Source organism: Trachypithecus francoisi, unplaced genomic scaffold (genome assembly GCF_009764315.1).
Source record: "Trachypithecus francoisi isolate TF-2019V2 unplaced genomic scaffold, Tfra_2.0 Lachesis_group2, whole genome shotgun sequence".
In the NCBI taxonomy this organism is placed as follows: Eukaryota; Metazoa; Chordata; class Mammalia; order Primates; family Cercopithecidae; genus Trachypithecus; species Trachypithecus francoisi.
The window spans coordinates 176,467,562-176,494,082 of NW_022681465.1; the positions used below are offsets into that span (position 1 = coordinate 176,467,562).

The window sequence follows — 26,521 nt, forward strand, 5'->3', positions numbered from 1 at the left end:
AAGCTACATTTTCTCAGATATCAGCAAAGAGGGAAGAGAGTTTTAATTTGAAGGCAGAGTAGAGATGAGGGTGCTGATGAGAAATGCTGATCCCTCCATTGTTACATTCTTCAGTTGTAAGTTAAGGAACTTGAAACTTGTTGACACAGTTAAGAAGGTTACAGAATTATTGCCCATTCTACATTGTTCTGGGGCTTGACAGAACATGAGTCTTCAGTATGTTTTTTTCAATATTTCCCCCAAGCCCTAAAAGTCACCCAAGAGAAAGAGGTTGACTTAAATGTCTAAGAAGAAGAAACAAATCATTCCATATGCAAGAGCACCTAGTCAGGAACATTAAATGGCAGCGTGCTGATGAGCTCTCCAGACTCGGTGACGATGGCATCGTAAACCCACCGTCGGTTGCAGCGGCACTCGGGCCCACACTTGTTGGAGTTACACTTGGGGCATGGGTAGAAGCAGCCCAGGCAGTTCTTCTCTAGACAATCACACAGGTCAACATCATTACAGAGGAGTCTGCCACTTTTGTCGTACTTCCTCATTACTCTACAAAGAAAAAGCATGACATTAACATGACAGTGCAATCATCCTCAACATTGAGAATAAATGAGTGCACAATAAACATCATACACGTGACTATTTTACCCTGAGCCAGAACTCCAGAGATTACCAGAAACACTCCAGAATATTCGATGGCAGTGACGTCATGGGAAATTCAGTCAACATGAGATCAAACAACTTCCAGTGCAGCCAGGCTTGTCGTCTAGAGTAACACTTCATTTTTCTAGCATTGCTGGGAAATGCAGAGCTCTACCTAAGAAAATTATGAGGAATAGCGAACTAAAACTTCCTCTGACAAATGCTCCAAAGTTTCCTTTAAAATATTACCATTCTTGGCCGGGCGCGGTGGCTCAAGCCTGTAATCCCAGCACTTTGGGAGGCCGAGACGGGCGGATCACGAGGTCAGGAGATCGAGACCATCCTGGCTAACATGGTGAAACCCTGTCTCTACTAAAAATACAAAAACTAGCCGGGCGAGGTGGCGGCGCCTGTAGTCCCAGCTACTCGGGAGGCTGAGGCAGGAGAATGGCGGGAACCCGGGAGGCGGAGCTTGCAGTGAGCTGAGATCCGGCCACTGCACTCCAGCCTGGGTGGCAGAGCGAAACTCCGTCTCAAAAAAAATAATAAAATAAAATAAAATAAAATAAAATATTACCATTCTTGATGGATTTTTCCCTAACAAATTATTATTTTTTCTTAAAAGCACCATGCCAAATGCAACTACCACATTTTTGTTACCTAAAATTAGAACTGTCAGTTACTACATCATCATCATTTAAAGAAAGAAAAGCACCTTTGCTAACAGACTCCACGTGCCATTTCTTCTCTTCCTTTCTGATTCTGCTTTTTACCCAGTGTGGAGGGAGAAAGGAGGTGACCAGGAATGGAGGATCATGCATCGCAAGCTCTGAGCGAAGGCGAGATGCTCTGTCCCAGAGGACAGCGCAGAGTCCAGACTTTCTCTGTTAGCCTCTACAGCATGGTCAGGGACAAAGGACTTTCACAGGAATCCTACCACCTTCTCAAACCCAACCATTTGGAAGTAAATCCTTCAAAACTGAGTTGCTTCAAAACCTGAGAATAACAAAAATACCTCTGTACAACTTTTAGCCGTTATTACCACTGAAGTCCAAACGGCTGGTGGTCCCAAGCTAGTATGACAAAATTATATATAATACTCCTGCACCCTTTGTCCCCAAGCAGGCACAATACCTCCTCTCCTTCTGTTCAGCTAAGTTATATCGTTCCATCTTCTTCCCTTTCCTAAGAATGCAGGGAAGGGAAAGGATTGCTTAGTCATTATGTGTACTTGCTGCCTGATGATCACGCTTTAGCAAGAATGCCTTCTAATGAAGATTCACATTTGAAGTGCTTTGTGAAATGAAACTCTTCCTAAGCAACCCCCAGGAAATTTAGCAGAAGAGGATACTTTAAATCTATTGTAAGAATGATGGAGTAGATGGTCCTGAAACCAACCTACAGCACAGGTCAGATTCTGTCCTCCCTTTGCCTTAACTCAAATACTCTCCTGTGTTGGTAAGGCTTTATGGTTTCCTGCCTATTTGATGCTTTTGTGTGTGTGTGTGTGAAATCCTGAATTATACACATCAAAGCATGCAAAATATATACACTACATGCATAGATGAAGAAGAATAAAACAAACCAGTGTGCCCACTGTCCAGCTTAACAAAAGAGTGTTACAGCTGCGAAGTCCTCTTCATTCCCCACCCATTGCATACCTCCACCCTCCCCTCAAAAAGGAACTGTACCTTGATGTTATAAAGTCACTTCCTCGTTTTGCTCTTAGTTAGGACACATATGTAGGTGTCCCTAAACATACTGTGATTTTTCTTTTGTAAGTTTCTTTGTTACTCTGGTCATGAGTTGAGATTCTTCCATGATGATACATGTAGCTGTTCAAATATTTTCACTTCTCTATATATTCCACCGTGTACATACACCACAAGGTATTTATCTTGTCCATTGTTGATGGACATTTGGATTATTAACAGTTTATTTTCTTTGGTATTTCAGTGATGCTATGAAACTTCTTAAACATATTAGACTTTTTCCAAGATATTAGCATATACTCAGGAGTGAAGCTGTTAGGTCATGAGGCACATAGGTAACACTAAGCTGTTTTTAAATAGTGGTTGTAGCTTTTTACCCTTAATTGATATCCCATAGCTTCATCAGCTTTGATGTCGACAGACTAAATTCTGACTCGCTGGGGAGGATGGTGCTTCTCTGCATGTGCCGATGAGGTTCTATAACCTGAATGTTTATCTGTTGTTTCTTCTGTGAAATGTGTTTATCAGTTTATTGATTTTTCTATTAGGATATTTATACTTTTCTTATTGACTTGTAAGATTCTTCATATATTTTGGAACTGATTTTTTTATATTATAAATAATTTCTACTTTATGATGTGTCTTTCAGTGTTTTTATGGAGTTTTAATGGGCATATTAACTTTAATATAGTCAAATTTATCCTTTTCCTTTATAGTTTGCTTAGTTTATTATTATTATTAATTAATTGATTGATTTTTTTTTTTTGAGATGCAGTCTTGCTCTGTCACCCAGGCTGGAGTGTAGTGGTGTGGTCTCCGCTCACTGCAACCTCCACCTCCTCCCAGGTTCAAGCGATTCTCCTGCCTCAGCCTCCCAAGTAGCTGGGATTACAGGCGCGTGCCACCATGCCCAGCTAATTTTTTGTATTTTTAGTAGAGATGGGGTTTCACCATGTTAGCCAGGATGGTCTGGATCTCCTGACCTAGTGATCCACCCACTTTGGCCTCCCAAAGTGCTGGAATTACAGGTGTGAGCCACCGCGCCCGGCCAGTTTGCTTAGTTTATACTTATGATGTGCTAACAATCATTGTGCTTGATGAAAGTGCTGTGCCCATTTGATATCCCGAATTCATTCCCATGGTTATATCATTTATCCTTCTAATGATACATCTTCGTTACTTTTAAATCATCTTTCCTACTAAAGCCATTACTCTATTACAGGGCTATTGAAGCCTTTTTATAAAAATTGATTCCTAAATCAGGATTATAGTCTATTTTTCTGTTTCTTAAGGTTGCTAACATCCAGACACATGGGTACTATTATATTTTAGAAGAGATATTTTTAAATAATAAATTATAAAAAGAGGGAACCTTTCATTGCTTTGTCAAGGAGAACTCATGTATTTCATAATCCCACAGATCAAATATAATAAGTCGGAATCTTACTTGTATTTTGTAGAAAAATATTCATTCATCTTTGACATCCGGGCTTTCTTTTTCTGCTGCCTTGTTTCAGGATTGAAGTCTGCTACCTGTGGTCCAGGGTTTTGAAATGCCAAGCATCTTAACTGCCGCTCTATTTGTTGCTATTAAACAAATAAAATGTATTAATAGTAAGAACCAGATAGTTTTATGTTTTACTTTTCCCCAAAATGAACTTTCTGTCACTTTCACCATAATGGCATGAAATATATATGTTTTACACAAAGAAATAAACAGTTTAATTTAATTAAGTTTCAAAAGATGGTGTAAATGTTCTCAAGTTGGGCCATTCTTTCTGAATAAAGAAATAGTATAACACTCATAAAATAAAATGTGAAAAACAATCAAGGGGAATAGACGAATTCTCTTTAAAACTGCAAAACGGCACTCAGCTTTCCAAATGTGATGGGGATGCACATCAGAACTAGCATTTGAGGTGGGTAAGGACAAAGGAGTAGAGGCCCTTCCTCAGCTGTTAGCTAAAGAAGCCCATGTAGTGTCTCAGCCCACAGTGAGAACGCAGAGTAGATCCAGCACTCCCCTTCAGCGCCCTGGGACGCACTTCGGAGCTACTCCCTACCCAGGACTGGCCTCCACGTGGGGCTCCCATGCAGAACTCAGCCACCTGAAGGATTGACTTTCAGTCAAAGTCAGATTGGAACAAGAGAAATATTGCTAGGATGACTTTCTAGGGCATAGGGGGACATTTTCAAAAGTCCTGGAGATTTTTTTTTTTTTTTTTTTGAGATAGGGTCTTGCACTGTCACCCAGGCTGGAATGCTATGGCATGATCATGGCTCACTGTAGCCTCATTCCCCCCGGGCTCAAGTGATCCTCCCACCTCAGCCTCCCATGTAGGTGGGACTACAGGACGCACCACAATGCTTGGCTAATTTTTGTGTACATACGCAGTACAGATGGGGTTTCACCATGTTGCCCAGGCTGGCCTTGAATTCCTGGGCTCAAGGGATCTACCTTGGGCTCCCAAAGCACTGGGATTACAGATGTGAGCCACTGTAATTAGAAATTAAATGGGGCCTGAGCTGAAAGACGATTAGACATTAAATGGGGCCTGAGCTGGCAGACAAACAACAAAATGCTTCCATGGAATATTGTACTGATAACTTATTGTGAACATGTAGCACATGTCATGAGGGAAGAAAATGCTCTTTTGAAGGATTATGGAAGAAAATAATCTCAGAAGCACAAAAACATATAGGCTGACATATACATGAAATACTCCACCTGGAAACAAAGGGAACCTTTCAATATAGGAATTTCAATGTAACAAATTAGTAACAGAAGAACGTCATGGGCTTTTCTGCAGTTTATTTAGTTTAATACCAGTCTAGTCAGTCTAAAATAATACAGTGTTTCTTTTAAATTTCATCTTGGTATCTGTGTATGAGTTTGTTTTATAAACTTAACCTGAAACTGCTCTGCATTAGGTACGGTTATGAAATATGTACACCTTAGTACCATCGATTACTATTCTAAGTAGCACAGCAAGGTTAAGAACAGAGACGCAGGGTCACCTGCCTGTGCTCAAGCCTTGGCTCTGCCACGTACTAGTGGTGGGCCTTGAGCACATTCCTATGTCTCTAGACCCCAGTTTCTCCCTTTGTAAAATGGACTTAACAACAGTATGGTGTGAAAAGGATTAGATGAGTTAATACATACAGTTTTAGAGCCATAACATGACATAATAAGAACAAAATAAAGATTCATTAAATAAAAACATTTGTATATATTCCCCACAAAAAGCAGAATTTTACTGTACTGAACATTGGGCTAAAAATCAGGGTACACAGGGGGTGGAGAGGAGATAGGTGAGGCGAGAGCAGCCGGCACTGAGCAGTGGGGTGGAGGGAAAGCTCTATCAGCCTGTGTGGCAGAGCTCCTCCCTGTGAGGCCCTGCCTGGGCCCATCTTCCCACCTACATCCATGGGCATCTCAGAGATCCTCGAGGCAGCACTCCCCAGTAGCATGGAATCCTAAAATCTGTGTGCCATACCAGTTGTTTCTGTCCAATTTGACAGTTCTTCTCAGGAAAACTACGATCTGTGTGTCCCTCTTGAATGGAATTGTTTTTCTCTGATTGTTCACTCATTTCTGGTCACTAAAAAAGTAATTGGAAAAAATGAAACATATTAGTATCGTATATTCCCAGTGACTTTATCTGGTGATTCTTTTCTACTCTCCCTCCACGTCTCACTTTTTTCAAAGTCAGACTACATCTGTACTCCCAGTACCTTTTCTCCCACTCACTGAAACCTTGCATCTGACTCCCCCAGACCACTCTACTGAGTGTCTCCTCTGCCAGGGGTTCCAGGAGAAAATCAACTGTACATTTGACAGTCCTTAGCATCATAAACCTCTCTGAAGCAGGATTAAGAAGCCTCTGAGTTTTTAGAACTCCATTCTTCCTTCTTTACACACACTCTTGAAAGAAAAAGTAGGATACGTTAATGTCATACCCAGTAATGTTTGAAAAGCTCATCCACTCCCATGGTCTCAGCTGACACCTCTTCATGTATCATTCCCACAGTGACTTCCCAAAGCCCTGCCCTCCTCATTCAAGTTTTCTGATAAATTTCTAATGCAACTTGTGCTAAATGGTAATCAGTTTTTCATAAAACCCCACTGCTAAAATGCCTGTTACTTACTTCTTCTAAATTACTTCAGTAGTATACATACAGGGTGTGTGTGTGTGTGTGTGTGTGTGAGAGAGAGAGAGAGAGAGAGAGAGAGAGAGATGGAGCCCACACAAGATGCTAATCATGAGTGACAGTCCAGGGCTGGTCTGCAATGTTCTATCAGAAGAGACCACTCTCCAGAGGAAGCTTCCACAAGCCCTGCTGTTTTCCCTGACTCTCATCTACTACCAATGCTGACTACAGGGTACCATTTCTACCAAAGGAACTTAAGAGTTACGTGTTATCATGTTGGCTTGACTCATTGAGCAGCACCTCCAATTGCTGACCAATTGGAAATTCCATTTCTATCAATGGGAAATCGCCAAACTACTCTCAACAGTGACTGGACTAATTTACATTCTCACCAACAGTGTGTACGTATGCACCATGGAATACTATGCAGCCATAAAAAGGCCTAAATCATCTCTTTTGCGGCAACATGGATGCAGTTGGAAGCTGTTATCTGAAGTGAACTAACACGGAAAAAGAAAACCAAATACTGCATGTTCTTACTTATGTGGGAGCTAAACCCCGGCTACACATGGACAGAAAGATGGCAACAATAGACACTGGGGGCTACTGGGATGGGGGGAAATGGGTTGAAGAACTACCTATTGGGTACGATGCTCATTACCTAGGTGCGTTATCTCCCTGTAACAAACCTGCATATGTACTCCCTGTGTCTAAAATAAAACTTGAAAGTAAAGAAATACAATATTCACATTTTTTTAAAAATCACCTTTTTATTTCTCCTTATAAAATTCAAACAGTCATTCTCAGGAGAAGTAAATAACAGCTATTTTAAAATGCATCTATTCATAAATAGAATTCATAAGCAGATATATATATTCACATATATAGATATGAAATAAACACATTGAAGCGTCAATGGCTAATTTAATTTTGTTTATCTTGACTTTTCAGTCTTTGTATTTGCTGCCATAATTTCTACTGCCATTATTTTGGAGAATTTTAATTTATTTTTTTGTGCATGTTACATAAATACTTAGGGCTGTGAAAAAATGTAATTTATAATAACTATTATTTCTAATTGGAAACTACAGGGCCATAAAGACTTGCATGTGGAGTTTATGGCGCTGCTGGAGTTTCTTACTGTCCTCTCATAGCCAACTTATATCTCTTTTATGGTCCTGCAGACTATTTGTTGGCTTAACATATTATGAATGAAAGAAAGGACACATTTAAAAGATGGCAAGGGCAAGGAGGGTAAGGGCTGAAAAACTACCTATTTAGTACTTAGCTCTTTACCAAGATAATGAGTTCCATCATAATCCAAACCTCAGTATCATGCAATATACTTCTGTAACAAACCTGCACAGGTACTTCCTGATTCTAAAATAAAAGTTGAAAAGGAAAGAAAAATTAATTAAATTTAATTAATTACACTTTGTCTACATCAGTTTCTACTTTGATGTCCTCACATGCAATGTCAGACCTGATCAGCCAAACATTCCTATGAAGAATTTTTCAACTTGTAGAAGATAAAAATCATATGGAGTTGTTTCAAAAATCACTAATTTTCTTCTGAATCTCAGACCTCCTGCAGTTGTAATTTGCAGGAAAGAATCTGGTATTCTGCATAATTAATAAGTTTTCTAGATGAACCTTATCATTAGGCAATGAAAGGAAATGATAGGGTAGGAAAAGTAGGTATAATTTTCTCCACGCAGTCTGATGGTAAAACTATTGTCTATATAGATGGTCCCTGACTGAAGATGGTTTGACTTAGAACTTTTTGACTTTATGATGGTGTGAAAGCATGCTCCTTGATTTGCCATGGGCTACGTCCAAATAAACCCGTAGTAAATTGAAAATATCATATGCCAAAAATGCACTTTCTACTTAAAAATATTTTGAGTTTATCAGTACGTAACCTGATCATAAATAGAGAAACATTGTATTATCTCCCCATCGCTGACACCATAATTCATTTAATACATTCCAGCCCTGCGAGTATTCCAAAATCAGGAATCTCTTTATCTCATTTTTATTAAAATACTTCAATGACTCCTCTCTGCCAATAATATCCCACCCTTCTGGTATATAGGTGAAGGTTCATCATAGCTGTCTCTAAACTTTATAGGCTCATATTCTGTCATACCTACACTTGGACCAAAGCTATCTGATCCCATTAATCCCATTGACCTCCCAATTCTTACCTAACTAAATCTTTCCATTTTAAGCTCTGGTTCTGCTCCCTCCTCTAAGAAGACCTTTCCGATCCACAAAGATCCTTTTCTTTCTTGGGCTGTTTGGAACTTCTTCAATAAAATTCCCAGAAAGGGGTCCCAAATCCTCTAGCTTCCTCATGTAGCAAATTTTCCTCCTCATGGGAATAGATGTGACCATTAGACTACAAGCATCTTTGCAAGCAAGAACTTTTCCTGCAAATATATTAGATAGACTTAACTGAACTGGGAGAAAATGAATATCTTACGATGCCTGATGTACCTTTGTTTAAATCTTTAGTGAACTGTAGGCCTCTACAAGCAAGTTAGGAGCAAAACTTGCTTCTGTATATTCCAAATAAAGCAAAAAGAAATTACAATAAAATTTCACTGGGGACTGAAATTGTCATTGGATTTTATTACAAGCTCAAAATATCTGTCCCAGGAAAAGTAGTAAAAAGCTTCAGAACGCACCCCTCTCCACACCCCCCACCAACTTCTCTCTTACTGGATATGCCCAAGGCAGGGATTCCTAACCAGAAAATGCAGGGGGTTCTTGAACTTGAATGAGTAAAAAGTACATACTCGTTTTCACCAGTTTCTAACTGAAATTCTTCTGTTTCCTTCTATTATGATGTAACCAACAAACCACAGTAGTGTTAGCAGTACCTGTGACATTGCCGAGTATGGAAACAGATTTTCATACCCCACTAGAGTTGCCATAGATGTCAAAGTTTGACTTATGTTCACCACTTCTTCAAGATAATAGTAGCTCTTAGACATGCTACTAGATCTTGTTTGCTGTGTTAATAATTGGGCACATATATTACTGTCACAATATTTTGATAAGCATATTTCAGTATAATTGGTTTCCTTTCTTAACTTACAGGTTTTATTTTATACAATTAAAAATAACATTCTGAGAGACGGTCCACAGATATCACTGTCTGCCAAAGGGATCTGGGATACAAAGATAAGATTAAGAACTGCCAAAAGGCAGGCAGAAACTACTGCCACCATCTCCGCTGATGACGGTGATGAGAAACAACAGTTCCCAGCTCAGGATCATTCAAACGATACAAGAGGCTCATCTTCAAGCAGGCCATCTGTATGCTAAGGTATTGCATTTGAGGGGGATACAAAAAGTGTGAGATCGGGTTAAGAAACTGATTTGTCCTGACATTATGTCAGATTGCCCATGAAAGAGCCATAAAGTGTTCTAATACAAAGAGAAGAGGCCCCCCCAAAAATCAGACTCCTAGACTTTTAACACAGACTGCTAGAGCAGAGGTGGTCAAAGTGTGCTCTGAAGATGGGGCAACTGTGCAGTACCAGTACGGGGAAAGAAAAGAAGCTTGGGTCAGAATAGAAATCAACCGCTTCGTTAAGCATAGTGGTAGTGTTGGGGTTTTAAAAACAATATCTCAAAATGAAGGCTTCAGAAATAGCCTCAGAAGCAAAACTTTCTCTGTCTTATGCCCTCTTCTCTCTCAGTCCTAATCTCTTTTGAGTCTGGCCATAGAAACTAGAATCCCTCTTCCCCAAGGTGGGCTAGAGAAACCAGCACCCCTTTTCTCCAAGGCCAGTCATAAAACCTTAAAATATTACTCTAACTTTCCCTCCACCCCATCTGTGTAAAAACTGACCATAAAGAAATCATTAATATCTGACCCACCTTGTTTGACCGTAGATCATAAGACCCATTCCGGAGAGGGTCCTGCCTTATACCCAGAAGGAAGGACCACATGCTAGAGAGGCCAGGGAGAATGTAGAGAGATGGGACTTGCTGGGTCTCCCCACTCGGTCTATTAGCATTAGATCATACATTTTTTGTCCAATCATAGTTTTATACAGCTGTCCATACCTTGTTGAACCTAAGCAGTACAATTTTCTGTATTTTACAGCTGAGGAAACCAAGGCTCAGAAATATCATTTGAGTCACAAAGATACTAACAGGCTGTATAAGTTTGGATCTCAGATTTAGGTGGCCCCCAATACTATGCCCTTCTAAGAATGAAACACTTCAAGGTTTATTTTATTGGTGATTACCATCTCTACACAGAAGCCTGGGGAAGGAGTAGTAAAGGATGCACTATACACAAGCTCAAGCTTTCCTCCTTCAGCTCTTCTTCAGTAACACAACACTCAAAGGGTATACGAGGAAAGAAAAGCCCCCTGTTTAGGGCATATGAGCCACGTCTGACTTCACAATTGGATTCTGAAGAAAGTCACTATATTAGTCTTCTCAGGCTTCTATAACAAAATATCACAGACTGAGTGGCTTCAACAACAGACATTTATTTCTCATAGCTCTAGAGGCTGGGATGTCCAAGATCAAGGTCCCAACTGAGTCAGCTTTTGGTCAGGCTCTTTCTGGCTTGCAGGCTGCCTGCTTCTTGCTAAGTCCTCACAAGGCCTTTTCTCGGTATGCACACGGAGAAAGAGAGGCTGTTTTCCTCTTCTTACAAGACCAGCAATTCTATCAGATTAGGCCCACACCCTAGGACCTCATTTAAACTTAATTACTTCCCAGAGGCCCTATCTCTAAATATAGTCATGCTGGAATTCGGGCTTCAATTATGAATTTGGAGAGGACACAGTGAAGTCAATAGCAGTCATATACAGATGAAATTACCCTTGAAAATCCCTTCAGAAAATGCTACATTGAAATAGCCCAGCACAGCCAGGCATTTCTTTAGCACTGGAACAGATTATCATTCCTTAGGGTCAGCATCAGACGAAGCAGCTGGCTTATACATAGGAGCCATGATGGCTGAATTATCCATGATGGATACATGATGTTTACTTTTAAGCCTCAGAATCCCACACCCTGGCAAGGTGCTCATCCTGTGGAGGCCTCAGGAACCACATCCCTTGAGGGAATGGCACCAGGTCCACGCCTCTGTCTTCACACTAACTCTGAGGCACAGGTCATCGAGAGGAACTCCAGGCAACATGACTCACACGTTTATTGTTTCCATTTATGTTTAGGATTGCCGTGGCAGGTAGAGTTGAATTTACATCAGTTGATTGTGTCTTGCATGGGATAGAATCAGTAATTTTCCATGATTACCCCTATGGACACTAGCAAATTATCAAAGAAAGAAAAGTTCTGTTTAAATTCTAGCCTAAAAGTTGGTCTCTGTTCTTACTCCTAGCAGATAATGTCACTTATTCAGGGACACTATCTGTAAGATATCTCTTGGAATATATTTGGAAGTGAAAGATACACAATAAGTGTATCACACAAAAGTGAAGTCAATACCACCAGGGGCATGTCTGGTAAACAGAAAGGACACCTGTGCAGGTGGTCAGTTAAGTCATTCCCTTGCTGCCCTCTCCAAGCTGTTTCAGTTGTTTTCAAAACCACAAGACAATAACCTCTAAAAAATCTCCACTGCCATTTGCCCTTTAGAATTAAAAGTCACTTTGATTTAAGCCTTTGAGAGTGTTGTTAGATAATCAATATTAATGCTCTAGAAGCAACTGTATCTCCAATATCCACAGATTCCTAGAGATACTTTTGTAGTTGTATTTTCCTACACACACACACACACACACACGCACACACACACTTCTGTGGCTCAATATGAAACAATGTGAAACACTTACAGTATATTTAAAATAATTTGAAAGTGCACTCAGCAGAGAATTTCATCATCTGTGGAACACAACACCACCAAACAGTTGCTATTGTCACAAAGGCTACAGTCTGGTATCACTTTAAAACCAACTCCCTTAAACAGCCTGTCTGGGTCACTGACAGATCAGCATCTAAAAGGGCCTCTCTACTACACCTTATTTGCACCATGGATCTCTTGAATTATACATTCAAATTATTTCTTGCAATTTTAAAGTTTGTAAAAAACCAACCCTGTCTGTTTACCCTCCTCCACTAATGGAGAGTGGAAAAGGATGAAAACTCTTTTATGAGACCAGAATACTGTGCTACTTTCAGCATTATCCTGGTAAATATATTCAGCATTTTCCTGATAAACATCCTTCAAAAGCACTCATCTCAAATATTTAAGTGTGGAGGTTCTTTCTTCCAAATCCCAATGGCTCTATTATGCTCATTTCTTAGTTTTTATTTTTATTTCCATTTACACTGCAATAAAGGAACTCCAATAGTCTTTCACTCTTAAGTATAACACATTAATATAGCAATACACATTCAGAATCTACGTCATGTGGCTTGTTTTGTCTCTTCCTTCTCTACCAGCCTCAGAGGGCATCGGGTTTAGGATGCATCATTTGTAAAGGTGCACCTTTCAAATGATGAAGTTTCACAGTTCTGTTACTTCCTGCTTCTTAATGTGAGTTGCCTCGTGAAGATGAACTAGTAGGGTGGTAAAGAGAAAGAACACATACCTTTAAGTTGGATGAAAAAGAAGGAAAGAATACTGGAAAGAAAGGAAAACTGTACCGCCTTCTTTCCTTTGTTTTGCTGAGAAACCATAGAACCCTCAAGGGAAAATGAGAAGGTCTCAAAGGTGCTTCTACAGTTTAATCCTGTATAATAATGGCTGGGATGAGGGGAGGTAGAAAATGAAGGAGGGGATGGATGCAAATTTAACTCACTCTTCCACCATGACTCTATTCTAAAATCATATGAAATCGGATTATGAGAATTCACTTTCTCTCCCATCTTCCATTCACAATAATCTAGAGTTAAGTTTTTACTCTACTGTTCAGTCTCATATTGCAACTTCAAAAGTTTAACCAATATTAATACCAAATTGTCCCCTTTGCTATTTTGTACTTCAGTGCAAATAGCACTAATAGCACTACACACACACACACACACACACACATATATATATACACACACATATAGATAATGTTTTTCTTAAATGTTAAAGCCATTTAAGACAAAGCTGTTTTCCCAAGAGAAAACTAAACCATGTTTATAAACTGTGTCTAAGACATATACTAATCTCTAAATTACCACCCTCTAAACATTGTCCTCTGCCACCAGGGTTTGGATATTATGTTGTGAGTCATTAAAACCCACTTCACTGGCAGGCTAATACTTGCTCTGTTCACTTGTGAATTATAGGGTAAAAACTGCCGTTTCATTACTAATTACTTTTACTGCAAAGAACAAGGAAAGGAAACAAAGTCTTCAATTATAAGAGCTTGCAACCCATCTGGCAATGATGCAAAAATCCTAAGGTGGTTCCAGAATGAATATACTTGACCTGAACTTTTATGTATTAAGCCACTGCTTATGTATTAAGCCTTTGCTATATTTTGAGACTACACAGCAAATTTTGCATAATTAAAAATGTGTTCCATCTTGCCAGTTCCAGACTGATAAAATTCAAAGCTGGTAAAAATCCTACCAGACTTTTCCACAGTCAATCATTTCCTACAAAATAAATTCTTTGGACAATGTCTGACTTTGCTTTTAGACACTTAGCAGGAGAAGGGAATCTTTGCTAACGTACTAAACTAGCACTGGAATACAGCAAATGCATCAAGGGCTGAGGGCAAAGACAGCAACACTCTTGAAACTAGACAGAGGAAAATGTTCTAACAGATAAGGCTTGTAACCAACCAAGAAAAGTCCCAACTTAAAGTTTTTTTAAAAATAAAATGCCAAGAAATAACAGTGCACCACGGCACTGAACATTACTTCCTCTTATTTTTCTAATTTAAGTGAGAAAATAAGTCATACGAAATAATTATCCTGTACTATTTACAAGTTTCTCAAGCAAAACTTAATATAGTTTTTGAAATAATGGTTTAACTGATAAATCTTCGGGAGAACTTTATCTCACTTTTTTAAAGATAATTTCCTTTTAAAAGACTGAAGAGTATTTTTCAAAGGTAATAATACCTCATTAAATTTGCAAGTCCAGAAATTATTGAACTTCTGACATGATTTTTGCTATAAAATTATATTTTTTCATCTTCAGATATTCTCAGGTTTCTTAGAGAATAAGTTGAATGTAATGTAAAATTGGTTGCTTTTTCAAATGAAGGATTTACATATTAAAACACTCAGTTTACCCTTTAATTCTCAGAAAGTAAAATCTTCACGCTTATGAGTTGTGAGTGGTATTATCAGGTTGGTGGTACAAAGGTGATTGCAGTTTTTGCCACTACTGTCAACAGCAAAATTGCAATTACTTTTGCCCCAAACTAAATTTATTTTACCAGTTTTTAGCTGTCTATATATTAATTTGGAATATACTCTGTACTTAAAAGTGACACAACTCCTGAGCTTATCCATTGCAGCATTGTTTATAGCTGTGAAATATTCGAATGCCCATACATAGGAGAGTGGTTGAAAAAATTATGGTACATCCACATGTACCATAAACATGTAGTACTACACATCTGTTAAAAAAATAAAAGAATAAGGGAGATCTCTATGTAGTTGTATAAGATAATTTCCAAAATATATTGTTAAATTTAAAAAGCAGAGTACAAAGAGTATTTATAGGATACTATCCTTCATATAATGAAGAAGAATTATAAGAAAATTCTTACTGTAGCCAAGTAATTTTAATAAATTCTATATGATACAGGGTGTGGCTTATGAAATAATTAAAAAGTTGCTGGCTTTGGGAGTTATAAGCATCCAAGGAGGGGCTACAGTAGGAAACTCTCCAGTTTTATCTTCCTAAAGCTGTTAGCATCTTTCTTAGCACTTATTGAACAAGCTCTCACTGGGCTGCTCCAATCCTCTAATTGAAAGGCTCCAAGAAGAACAACCCTTATTGTCGGGGTACTATTACTTCTGGTTCGCTGTGGTTACTGTTTTATCAAGCTGCTGTTCTACTGTGAAGGTGTTACAAGTTGTATTTTCGAAAAGGTACACTTTCTAGTGGGAGTCATCATGGGGGGCCAGAAGTGGATGGCACTGATATAGAATACTATAGACCTTAGCCAGGACCAGTGGCTCCATCACTGGATATACTCAAGGGTATCTGTCCACACTGCCCTTCAAATCAATACTTCTTAATGAACCAGACAATGTGCCAATGATAAAAGGGCAAATAAGACACAGTTCCTTTCTTCAAAGTGCTCACAGGTCCAAAAGAAGAAGATATGTAATTAAATAAGTACGAGATGTGCATCACGAGTATTCAAGGCACTGCTGAGCTGAGGGGGCAGAAGGGGTGGAGGGACTAGTGTGCTGTCCCTGGGAATCAAGGTGTCAAGAAAGACTCCTGGTCGGACATTGTGGCTCACACCTGTAATCTCAGCACATTGGGAGGCCAAGGTGGGAGGATTGCCTGCACCTAGACATTCGAGACCAGCCTAGACAACATGGTGAGACCCCCATCTTTACAAAAAATTTAAAAAATAGCCAAGCATGGTGGCTCATGCCTGTAATCCCAGCTACTCAGGAGGCCGAGGCAGGAGGATCGCTTGAGCCTGGGAAGTTGAGGCTGCAGTGAGCCGTGATTGAGTCAGTGCATTCCAGCTTGGGTGACACAGTGAGACTCTGTCTCAAAAAAATTTGTTTTAAAAAAGACTCACTAAAAAAGATGCCAGTTGGTGAATCCTGAAAAATGCACAGGGAAAACTCAGGTAAAGAGGGAGGGAGAAGGACATTCTAAGTGACTGGAGCTGCTATGAGCAAGAGTTTAAAGCAGGAGAAATCTACAGATTTCAGAGGGCTCTAGTGGGGGTGTCAGGGGTTGTCTAGGCTCTGACATGGCTAAACTGCAAAGTGCACTCCAGTAGCTTCTCTGTGTGTATATAGACTCTAATGAGTATCAGTCCCAGTGACAGAAATGGAGTGGCCAGCAGGCAAATGAAATAAAGTCAACAGAGAGGAGAGTAAGCAGAGTTATGCAATTTCAGGACCTCCAGCAGATCCATTTTGGAAAATCATTAAAACAATTTAAAAAACAAAGAAACAAAAACAAAACAAAAAATAGGATAAAAACTACTTCAATGTTTTCCCCCAAAACTTCCTTGTAGAACTAGCATGACTTATATGCCAGTAAATAAATACATATATTTTTATATATTGAAAAATAATAATAAAGCAGTGAAAGTATTCTGTATAATACTTCAGTGGTGGATATATGTCATTATACATTTGCCAAAAGCCATAGAATAGGATGCAATAGACAAAGAACAAACCCTAATATAAACTGTGAACTTTATCAATATTGGCTCATGAATTATAACAAAAGTACCATACTAATGCGTGATGTTAATAATCAGGGAAACTGTTGGGGGATAACAAGAGAATACATGAGAACTTTCTGTGCTTTTTGTTCAATTTTTTCTATAAAACTAAAACCTCTCTAAGAAATATTCTATTGTGTTTTTTGATGCACAGCATAAAAACTTTTTACACAACTTCTAATTTGAAACAGAGAGTGGTATAAGTGAATACAATGTTCAGTTTAATTGTTTTATATTAAAAGAAATTATTTTCCTTATGTTACTATTATTACTATTATATTTACTACTACTTTTAACACAATTATTATGCTAATATTGTGTTAGTAATTTGACTTACTAATATCGTGCACTACGTCCCAGTCCTAGGACACGTTTTGTTCTTGCTGTACCTAAATGTGCCTTTATTCTCTTTTCCAGAAATGCCTTCCTGTCACTCTTTAATCACTCCTTTAATGCCTTCCCTTCACTCCTGTTATATACCAAATGGTTATAATTTCTATTATTCTATATAAATTATGTAATTTCTATTATGGCCATTTGGTATATATAACAAGAGTGAAGGGAAGGCATTAAAGGAGTGATTAAGCCAAATGGCTATAATAGAAATTATATATAGCCATTTGGTATATATCAAAAGTTTTAAAATAGACATTATCTTTGACCCAGCAATTCCTCTTTGAGAAATTTATTCTAAGGAAAGATAAAGATCTTCGCAAAAATTTAGCTACAAGAGTAAATCTTGTATTAATTGCTAGGCATCGAGTTGCTAAGTTGGGAGAATAAAAAGGTTGGCAGCAACTTAATTGTCAAAACAAAATAATGTGATATGAAGTAGTCATTAAAATAATGTTGTGGAAACGTATTTGTTAAGAAGCAAGATTGATACACATTGTTGTTACAAAAGCAGGTCTGAGAATGCAGAGAGTTTTAAAATTTGTGAGACAGTTTAGTATATCATATTTTTCTAGGAATGTAACCATTTCTTCTACGTTTTCAACTTTATTGGCATAAATTTGTTCATAATGTCATCATGTTATCATTGACGTCTGCAGCATCTGTAATTACGTAATGTATTCATAACACTGTTTATTTGTACCTTTTCTCTCAGAGATTTCTCATCTTCTCAAGTTTTAGCTTTCTTGTTTTTTCTATGTCATATTCTTCTAAGAACTTTGGGTATATTTTGATGCTTTGTTGTTCTAAGATGTATGTTTAGCTCACTAGTTTTCATTCTTTTTTCCCCTTAATGTAAGTATTTTGGGATATAAATCTCATTAGGTTTTTCCCTGCCTACCCAGCTTTGTATCATCTCTCCTTTTATCGTATCTCTATCTTTGATCTGATCACTTGTTTCAAAGAAGAAGTGTTTTCTTAATGTTTTTGTTCCATGGAGAAGTTTTTTTGGTCTTTTGTTCTGCTTTGTAGTGTATTTGTTTTTCTATGTGTCCCTTACTGGCTATTTGATTTTCCTGGTACCTTTGTAGAGACCCCATTCTGGTTCTTTCTGTTCAATCTGTGATCTTTGCATGAAGGCCATCCTTTCTGAGATACCTATTTGTTGAAAGATTATAGGAAGAGGGCCTGGGATCAGGAGTGGATGAGCTTAAGAGAGCAAGTGGTTAGGTGTGTTGACTTGGGAGCCTTCCCACCAAACCCTGCTCAGGACATGACCCTCTGTCCCAGGCTTACATTCCCTCCTGGGGTACTACTGAGTCTAAAATGTTTCCTGTCCTCTTATGGGTCAAGACCAGTAACTGCAGAGCTGACTGCCACCCACCTTCTTCCCCCACCCTGCCACCAGAAAGCAAAGGCGATTTGTCTGCACATTTCCTCATTCTGCTTCACTTCCTCTGCAGCCCCTGGGCCCCAGGGACTCCCTGAAAGGCTCTCTGGGGCTTGTAATTACAAAGTGTTACAGATTTGGCCTCTCAGGGTAAGCCACTTAATTTTGAAAGGTTCTGCCTCCTGTTAAAGATCCACAGAAACATGTATTTGCTCTCAGATTTCTTTTACAACTGGGTCCAAATGTTGTTTTTTAGAAGTAGTTAGTCATAGATTGTGTTTTTCAGAAAGTGCTCTATTTCCTCAGTGCATTGGATTTTCATCTTTTTCACACTCACCCTCCCCACCCCATGTTTCCCAGGCTAACTTCTAACCTAACCTAGTTTCCCTGCCTTAAGTCCTTTCAATCTCCACACTTCGCTGCTGAAGTTATTTTCCTTAAAATTCTTGTCTGCATTGTGTCACTTTCCTCCTCCAAAACCTTTGTGGTCCTCAGCATGAGATTTTGGGCCTTCCATGACATGACCAAATTCTACCTTCCCAACCTCATTGTCACTGCAATCCTTTCATTAGCCTGACACTAAATTCTAGCTAGAGTGCTAGAATCTTTCCACTTCTAGGACCCGCTTACGCTTTCCCCAGTGTATGTCTAAAATCACCATTGTGTAATCATCCCCACTGCTCAGTTAGAATAAGCACCTCTGTTTCCATGTTTGCAAGCTTGTTCATAGTTATTTACACACTTGTCTCCCCTATCAGACCTCTCCCACTTCAAGGCAGGATCTATATGACTTATTCATTTCTATGGCATCATCTGCCATGGCAACTGGCACATTGGCACTCGTGCATATCCACTAATAGAAAGGATCAATGGCACATTCTTCACTGTGAATAGTAACTTAGTGATCTGTTTCCCAGGAGTCTGAGCAATATAAGGCTTTTTTTTTTCAGGTTCTAACCCACTCCGCCATCCCTACCTCTCCTCCTACCTTGCCCTGTTAAATTGGAGCATAAGATTCCTGCTTTGCATGATAGGCAATGCAAGTCTTAAGGTTCACAAACACAACAGTGGCTGAGAGCATTTCCTCTCCATGAACCTTACATTTGCAATGCATCCCCTCTTCCTGCTATTGCTATAACCTATATCAATGCAGTGTTGATCTCAAATTGGTGTTAAAATAAAACCCACAACTAAAACCAAACAAAGCACATTCTTATGTGCAGGTAAGAAAACAGATATTAATAGTAGATATCTCTGGATTTTTTTATACTTTATCATTTCCTGTATTTACTCATTTCCTATAATAAGCATATATTTCACAATTTTTAAAGGTATTAATATTTTAAAAATACTTCTAAGAATAATGTAGAACTCTCTTGTATGTGTGAAATAAGTATGTCCAGCAGATGGCACAAAATCCCTAATCCAGAATTAAAACAGTTAAAAAAAACAAAACAAAACAAAACCCTTGCTACTTGAAGAATGCCATGTGAAGGGCATGTATCTTAGTGACCAGGAATCAGCCAAAATGGAGATTGCTTCCAGAATCTTCATCTCCACTAGGTATGGTTTGTTTGTCTCTGCTATAGTCAAAGGTGAGTCGTGTCAGAGGAAAGGAAGGGGCCTCTGTGAAATGCAGGATGTGTGGGACCTGCAGAGGCTGCAGGGCAAGTTGGACTGTGCAAAACATTCTCGAAAAGTGGACAAGCTGTGTATCAACGCGGTGTCACATCTGGAGAGGGCTTTGGAGCCCATATAGTCCATGCGTTTTCGGACAATGTTTTTACCATTTTTTTCCTAAATAAACTTCAATGTATGAAACCAACGGAAGTGAATCTCTCCTATTTAAAGCAGGGGATGGGATGGGAGGCAAGGGCCATGCTGGTCCTTCTCTTTGTCCCAGCGTAGCCCCACCCCTTGTAGCTGACATAGTCAATAACTGGCTATACTTAATCAACATTTATGAAAACCATAAAATACTTCCAAGAGGTCCCTAGAGAAAACCCCTAATGCAGTGGTTTCATTTTACTGCTGAGAAAAGGGCTGCTCAGAGGAGAGTTGCAAATTAAAAATGGAAAAACATACAAAAAGCAAAAAAAAAAAAGTCTTAATTGACTTTAAAGGAAAACATCAATAAGAATATTCAAAATGCATCAATAAACTTAGTACAGATGTTTTCACAAATTTGACATCTGAAACTGGAATTATATATTAAATTTCTGATATTTTAAACATTAGATTCACTTAAATCTGGTTTATAGTTATAACGGTTTATGGAAACTATAGGAAACAGCATTTCAGCTAACGTGAGGTTTCATGAGAAATGTAAGCGTATTTCTAGGTTACATTTTTACAAATAAAGTTTATTTATATCAATAAAATATCCTTAGGTTGTAATTCCTGCACAATCTATAATTTTTCAACGCAACTATAAACCCAAACAAATAGTGACTTGACAGCATGAAGCTAGTCATTTTAGAGCTTCTATAAGCCCCTAAAAATATATCTAAATAATGTTTGCAAAGTAGATGCAACCATCTATTTAAATGCATTTACCTAAAGTTTCTTTTTAGAACAAGTCCAAATTTAACTATTCTTATGATAATTATCTTATAAATTTTCCTTTGTTTTGGACACCCATTTCTGTTATTTCCAGGAGCTTCCCACTTGACACTATATTATTTCTGGTTTACGGAAGATATATGTGTTTTTTTTAAAAGCTTTCAGAGAGGCTTCTCAGGGTGTAACAGTATCTTAACCATGTCCTAAATTAATAAATAAAAGGAAAACCCAAAGGTGAATGGGGTTTACAGTAGAGAGCATGGGTCTTAAATTCTAGCTTCTGCTTCTGCTAGCACTGTGACCTTAACCCCTATTTCCCCATGTGTTGAGATCAGAACAATTATACTGACCTGAGTTGGTTAATAAGCCATTGTGTCTCAGTTCCAAAACCACCTTGTAATGCTCTGCTTTGTGATGTTAGGACTCGGACTATGCAAACCACATTTTAGCTTTGCCAGCTCTGCCAACAGGGTTGTCGAGGGACGTGAAAGGTTGGAAGAGAAAGAAGGGGCTTGCTTGCTCCTTCCTGTTTGCTTCCAATTTCTGTCGGTATCACCTCAGCAATGCTTTTTCCTCCTGGCAGTGGCTGTTGGATTCCAATTCTCAGGATTCTTCCCTCAGTCTCCCAGACCAGCTTAGTAAGTTCCCACAGAGATACCAGCAGCAGCTGGCCAGAGCCGCCTCCTCAGAGGTATGAGTCCAGCTCCCAGGGGCTTTCCTCTGAGTTTTTGGGGCATCAGCCCCAGTCAAGTTGACCCTCTCCTTAAGGTCTGGATCCTGGCTGGGCTGAGCCCTGTCTCTGAGATTCTGAAGGAGCCACACCACCTTGTAGGTTCTAATAACTCCACCTCCTCCCTTGTTACCCCCCGCCCCCCGCCAGAAGTGCTAACTGTTTCTTGTGGTTCCTGTCTCCATGTTATCTCAGCCTTACTCTTTTGTCATTTTGGTTCTCCAATACCAATTCCTTGTAAACAGTTCTCATTCAAAAAAGCCGATTTGGTTTCTGATTTCCTGACCAACTATGGAGAATTCTAGGAAATAGATTCTCAAGATAAGATTCTGAGCTTAGGCTTGATCATGACTTTGGGCTTGAACACAGTGCGGACTCCTAGTACTCCCACGATTAATCAGCAATCACCTGTGGTTGATTACAAATCAAATACCTACTCAAGCAAGTGCCTTCTGGGACCAAGTGGCTGCTTTGTTTAACAACTATGAAGATCATATGGTGAGATAGCTATTTCTGTGTGCACTGGAGTGCTTACGAGATGAAAATGACCAACTTGAGACATGGTCAGAGAACCAGAAAACTTCTAAGGCAGCTGTAAAAGAGTCTCTTAAGTTTCGTAGTTGCTCTGTGGGACACATCATTACAATGCAAGCTGAATTCACAGCCTTGATAAGGCTCAAGTGTGAGCACTAGAAGATTGGTTGGGAAGGAGAGAGATCCTGAGATTTGGAATAAGAACATCTGGGTGAAATCAAACAAAACAGAAAATCTTATACTCCTTCATCCAAACTTCTACATCCTAGTAACTTTAACCTTTGCCCATTATTCCGCAGTTTTGAGGCTGAGAACTACTTCCGGAGCTATAACTTGGGGTTCTTCTTTTGTTTTTTTCACTTCTCTAATACTTGTTTAACAAATCCTTAACATTAAAATCTCTTTGCTAAAACAAGCAAACAAAATTGATCTGGCTTCTGTTTTTCTAACTGAAGCCTACTGGACACACTGTCTTATAGGGTTATTTTGAGGCTGAGACAAGGCACATGTAGCACATAGCTCAGTATGGTGTATCACCCACAGAAGACACTAAGCAGGTAGTAGAATTTCCCTGCTGACCACATCTTTTCCCTACTTCGTTGTGCTACTTCTAGTCGAGCAAGTCAAAACTTCTCTCTGAACTTATTTATAAAAAGAGGTAACATTTCTCTAAAAATGGGGGTATGTGTTGGGGGAAATGAAGGAAAACATCAACCTTGTGAAGAAATGAATAATAATTCATTTCTAGAGCTACTACTAGTACTTTCACCCTGCCTCCCTCTGACAGGAGTTCATAAACACTGAGGCCACCCTCTAGTGCTAGGTGATCAGAAAGGTCTCCTGCTCACTATTGACAAGTCAAAGGAACACTTTCTGGAAGAAACCAGAGCTATTCTCTGTTATGGAGAATTATCAGGACAATCTCCTAAATGAACCCTGAGAGCCCTGGCATCACTAAGGATTGTCCCTACCCATAGGAAATGATGGGACTAACCACCTGTGTTGATCTCAAGTAAGACATGCAAACTATTCTCAAAGACAAGGTGATCATTTCACAGAGGATAGAAAACCCCAAACTCTTGCAAACTCCATGCTTAGAGCTCCTCTAATCCTCTGATGTGTATCTATGAATCCTGACAGTATAGGACTCATCACGTCATCAAAATCGTCCACCTTCAGTAGAAGCCTGAGAGCAGAGAAGGTGACAGCCTCATCTCATTGCTTGGTATTGTTTGTGAAAGAAAGCAAAGACAATGAGGAAGCCTTTATATCCCGCTATTTCTTTTCCATGGCAATCAAAATAATTAAAGTGCAGGTCAGCCAAGGACAGGCAAGTGTTCACATACACACTATTCCCACAAACATATACTCTATTATAAATACACACACAGCCTTTTTTTTTCACAAAATAAACTTTTTAGCAAGCAAAGTAAGTTATAATATACTTTTAAGAATATAGCTTGGGTAGAAAGAGTTTCTATTAAAAAGCCTGCAACTTATTATTTTGAAAATCCTGGCCGGGCGCGGTGGCTCAAGCCTGTAATCCCAGTACTTTGGGAGGCTGAGATGGGCGGATCACGGGGTCAGGAGATCGAGACCATCCTGGCTAACACGGTGAAACCCCGTCTCTACTAAAAATACAAAAACTAGCCGGGCGAGGTGGCGGCGCCTGTAGTCCCAGCTACTCGGGAGGCTGAGGCAGGAGAATGGCGGGAACCCGGGAGGCGGAGCTTGCAGTGAGCCGAGATCCGGCCACTGCACTCCAGTCCGGGCGACAGAGCGAGACTCTGCCTCAAAAAAAAAAAAAAAAAAAAAAAAAAAAAAAAAAAAAAAAAAAGAAAATCCTGATCTAAGGATCTACATTTTAAAAATAGAGTAGATAATATCTACCTGTGTTTTCCATTCTGTGCCTCTAAATTCCATTTAGAATTTTGAAGTCATGTTGTAGCACCCAAATCAAGATAATTTTATTCATCTAGTTAGATTTCCTTCAATGAAAAAATTACAGGTGATCTTAATTTATGAAGTTATGTCCCCATAAGCCTATAGGAAGTTGAAAATGCAGTTAAAGCACCAAACATCATAGCTGAGCATAGTCTACCTCAAATGCTCTGAGAACACTTACATTAGCCTCCAGTTGGGCAACATCATTGAACACAAAGCCTATTTTATAATAAAATGTTGAATATCTCATGTAATTCATGGAAAACTACACTAAAAGGGGGCAAAAAACCAGAATAGCTCTGTGGGTAGTCAAAGTATGATTACTATTGAATTTGTATCACTTTTGCACCATTGTAAAGTAAAAAAATAGTAACTCAAACCACGGTACTTCAGGATTGTCTTAGTGAAAGGAGGTGGTAATCTGCACCTAGCAGAGAGCTGTTATTTCACTTCTACTAGATAGTAACAATTAAGAATACTTAGCCACGGGCCGGGCGTGGGGGCTCACACCTGTAATCCCAGCACTTTGGCAGGCCGAGGCAGTTGGATCACTTGAGCCCAGGAGCTCGAGACCAGCCTGGGCAACATGGCGAAACGCCGTCTCAACTAAAAATACAAAAAATTGCCCGGGCGTGCTGGTGCATGCCTGTAGTCTCAGCTACTCCAGAGGCTGAAGTAGGAGAATCACCTGAGCCTAGGAAGTCGAGGCTGCGGTGAGCGGAGATGGCAGCCCTGCGCTCCAGCCTGGGTGACAGAGTGACACCCTGTTTCAAAAAAACAAAAACAAAAGCCACCACCACAAAAACCCCAGAATACATAGCTATGTATCAGGAATTACATGCCATCCTCCAAGGTCCCCAGTGGACGCCTAAAACTGTGGATATTATCGTCCTCTATATACACGACTGTTTTTCCTGTACCTATGTACTTAGGATAAAGTTAATTTATAAATTAGGCATAGGAAGAAATGAACAACAGTAACTAACAATAAAATAGAACAATTATAACAATATATTGTAATTAAAAATACGCAAATATGATATCTTTCTCTTTCAAAATATCTTATTGTACTGTACTCACCCTTCTTGTGATGATGTAAAATGGTAAAATGGCTACGTGATGGGATGAAGTGAGGGCAAGAACACAGGCATTGTGACCTAGGTGGAAAATTCCAGAAATAAACAACTCTTAAGTTTCAAATTGTGCACTGTTCTTAGTGGTGCGATGAAATCTCTTGCCCTCCTGCTTCGGCCCACTGGATGGCAATGAGTCACCATGTAGTCACCTTGGTGATTAGAGCACCTGTTGCCGTATTGCAGTGCTTGTGTTCAAGTGACCCTTATTGTACTTAATAGTGGCCCCAAAACACAGGGTAGTGATGTAATATTTTTGAACTATAGTTGACCATGAGTAACTGAAACTGTGGAAAATGAAACTGCAGCTAAGGGAAGACTACTTTACTATACTTCTAGATGTGTACTGTTTATCACTGATTCTATAAAATGGTAAAATATTATTAGCTATTACTGTAATATGGACTAAGTCAAGTTGTTGGCATAATAGTTTCAAGTTACATGATTCACTCATGTATATGTAAAGGTCTTCCCAAAAGTCTTAGTGAAATTGTAAGATTGAATACTTTTGGAAGTATAAAGGCTACAAATTTTTATATAAAAGTTTCAAACAAACTTTATTTAAAAGTGTAATGACTTACATTTATTTTACATTTATATAGCTTTGTTGATTTTGAGTAATACATTTAAAAATTTTAAGTTTTTAGTCCCTCTGGTTGAAGATAGGAAATGTTGACTGAAACAAGAAATTAAGTCTTTTCGGACAACTTGCATTTCCAACTTGGGCATAATTATTAAAATACTTAGTAGATAACTTCAGGATTGTAGCTGTGGCCATTACCAAATTTTAAAGAAAAAAGTGACTTGAAATGAAAGAGCATTGCAGTTCCAGTAACAAATAATTCTTTTATTTAAGTTTAATTTATTCAGAAACTTATAGAAAAGCTGGAGTTACTATAAAAATATTTTTTTCCTGAATCCACAGGTTATTGCTTCACTCCTTGATGTGTATTTCTCACAGC

General features: G+C 39.0%; 1 protein-coding gene across 2 annotated transcripts; it reads right to left on the reverse strand.

The window, feature by feature from the left end:
- Positions 1-25,925, reverse strand: ARL14EPL (ADP ribosylation factor like GTPase 14 effector protein like). Of its 2 annotated transcripts, none has more exons than XM_033181491.1 (4): positions 25,507-25,925; positions 5,849-5,953; positions 3,799-3,938; positions 1-546 (listed from the first exon to the last, which is right to left on the reverse strand). In XM_033181491.1, exons 2-4 carry the CDS (start codon positions 5,942-5,944, stop codon positions 324-326), a joined length of 459 nt encoding a protein of 152 aa, XP_033037382.1. In that variant the 5' UTR covers positions 5,945-5,953; positions 25,507-25,925; the 3' UTR covers positions 1-323. The 2 variants fall into 2 exon arrangements, with proteins under 2 accessions (XP_033037382.1, XP_033037381.1); XM_033181490.1 differs by lacking the exon at positions 25,507-25,925 and adding an exon at positions 21,569-22,000.
- Between the last annotated feature and the right edge of the window lie 596 nt (positions 25,926-26,521).

Bases quoted from the DNA above. Each gene is read 5' to 3' on its own strand.
- ARL14EPL (XM_033181491.1), bottom strand. From the start codon at position 5,944: ATGAGTGAACAATCAGAGAAAAACAATTCCATTCAAGAGGGACACACA. The intron at 3,939-5,848 runs GTATGGCACACA...TTTGTTTAATAG, and splicing joins AAATTGGACAGAAACAACTG to CAACAAATAGAGCGGCAGTT. The intron at 547-3,798 runs GTAAGATTCCGA...TTTTCTTTGTAG, and splicing joins TATTTTTCTACAAAATACAA to AGTAATGAGGAAGTACGACA.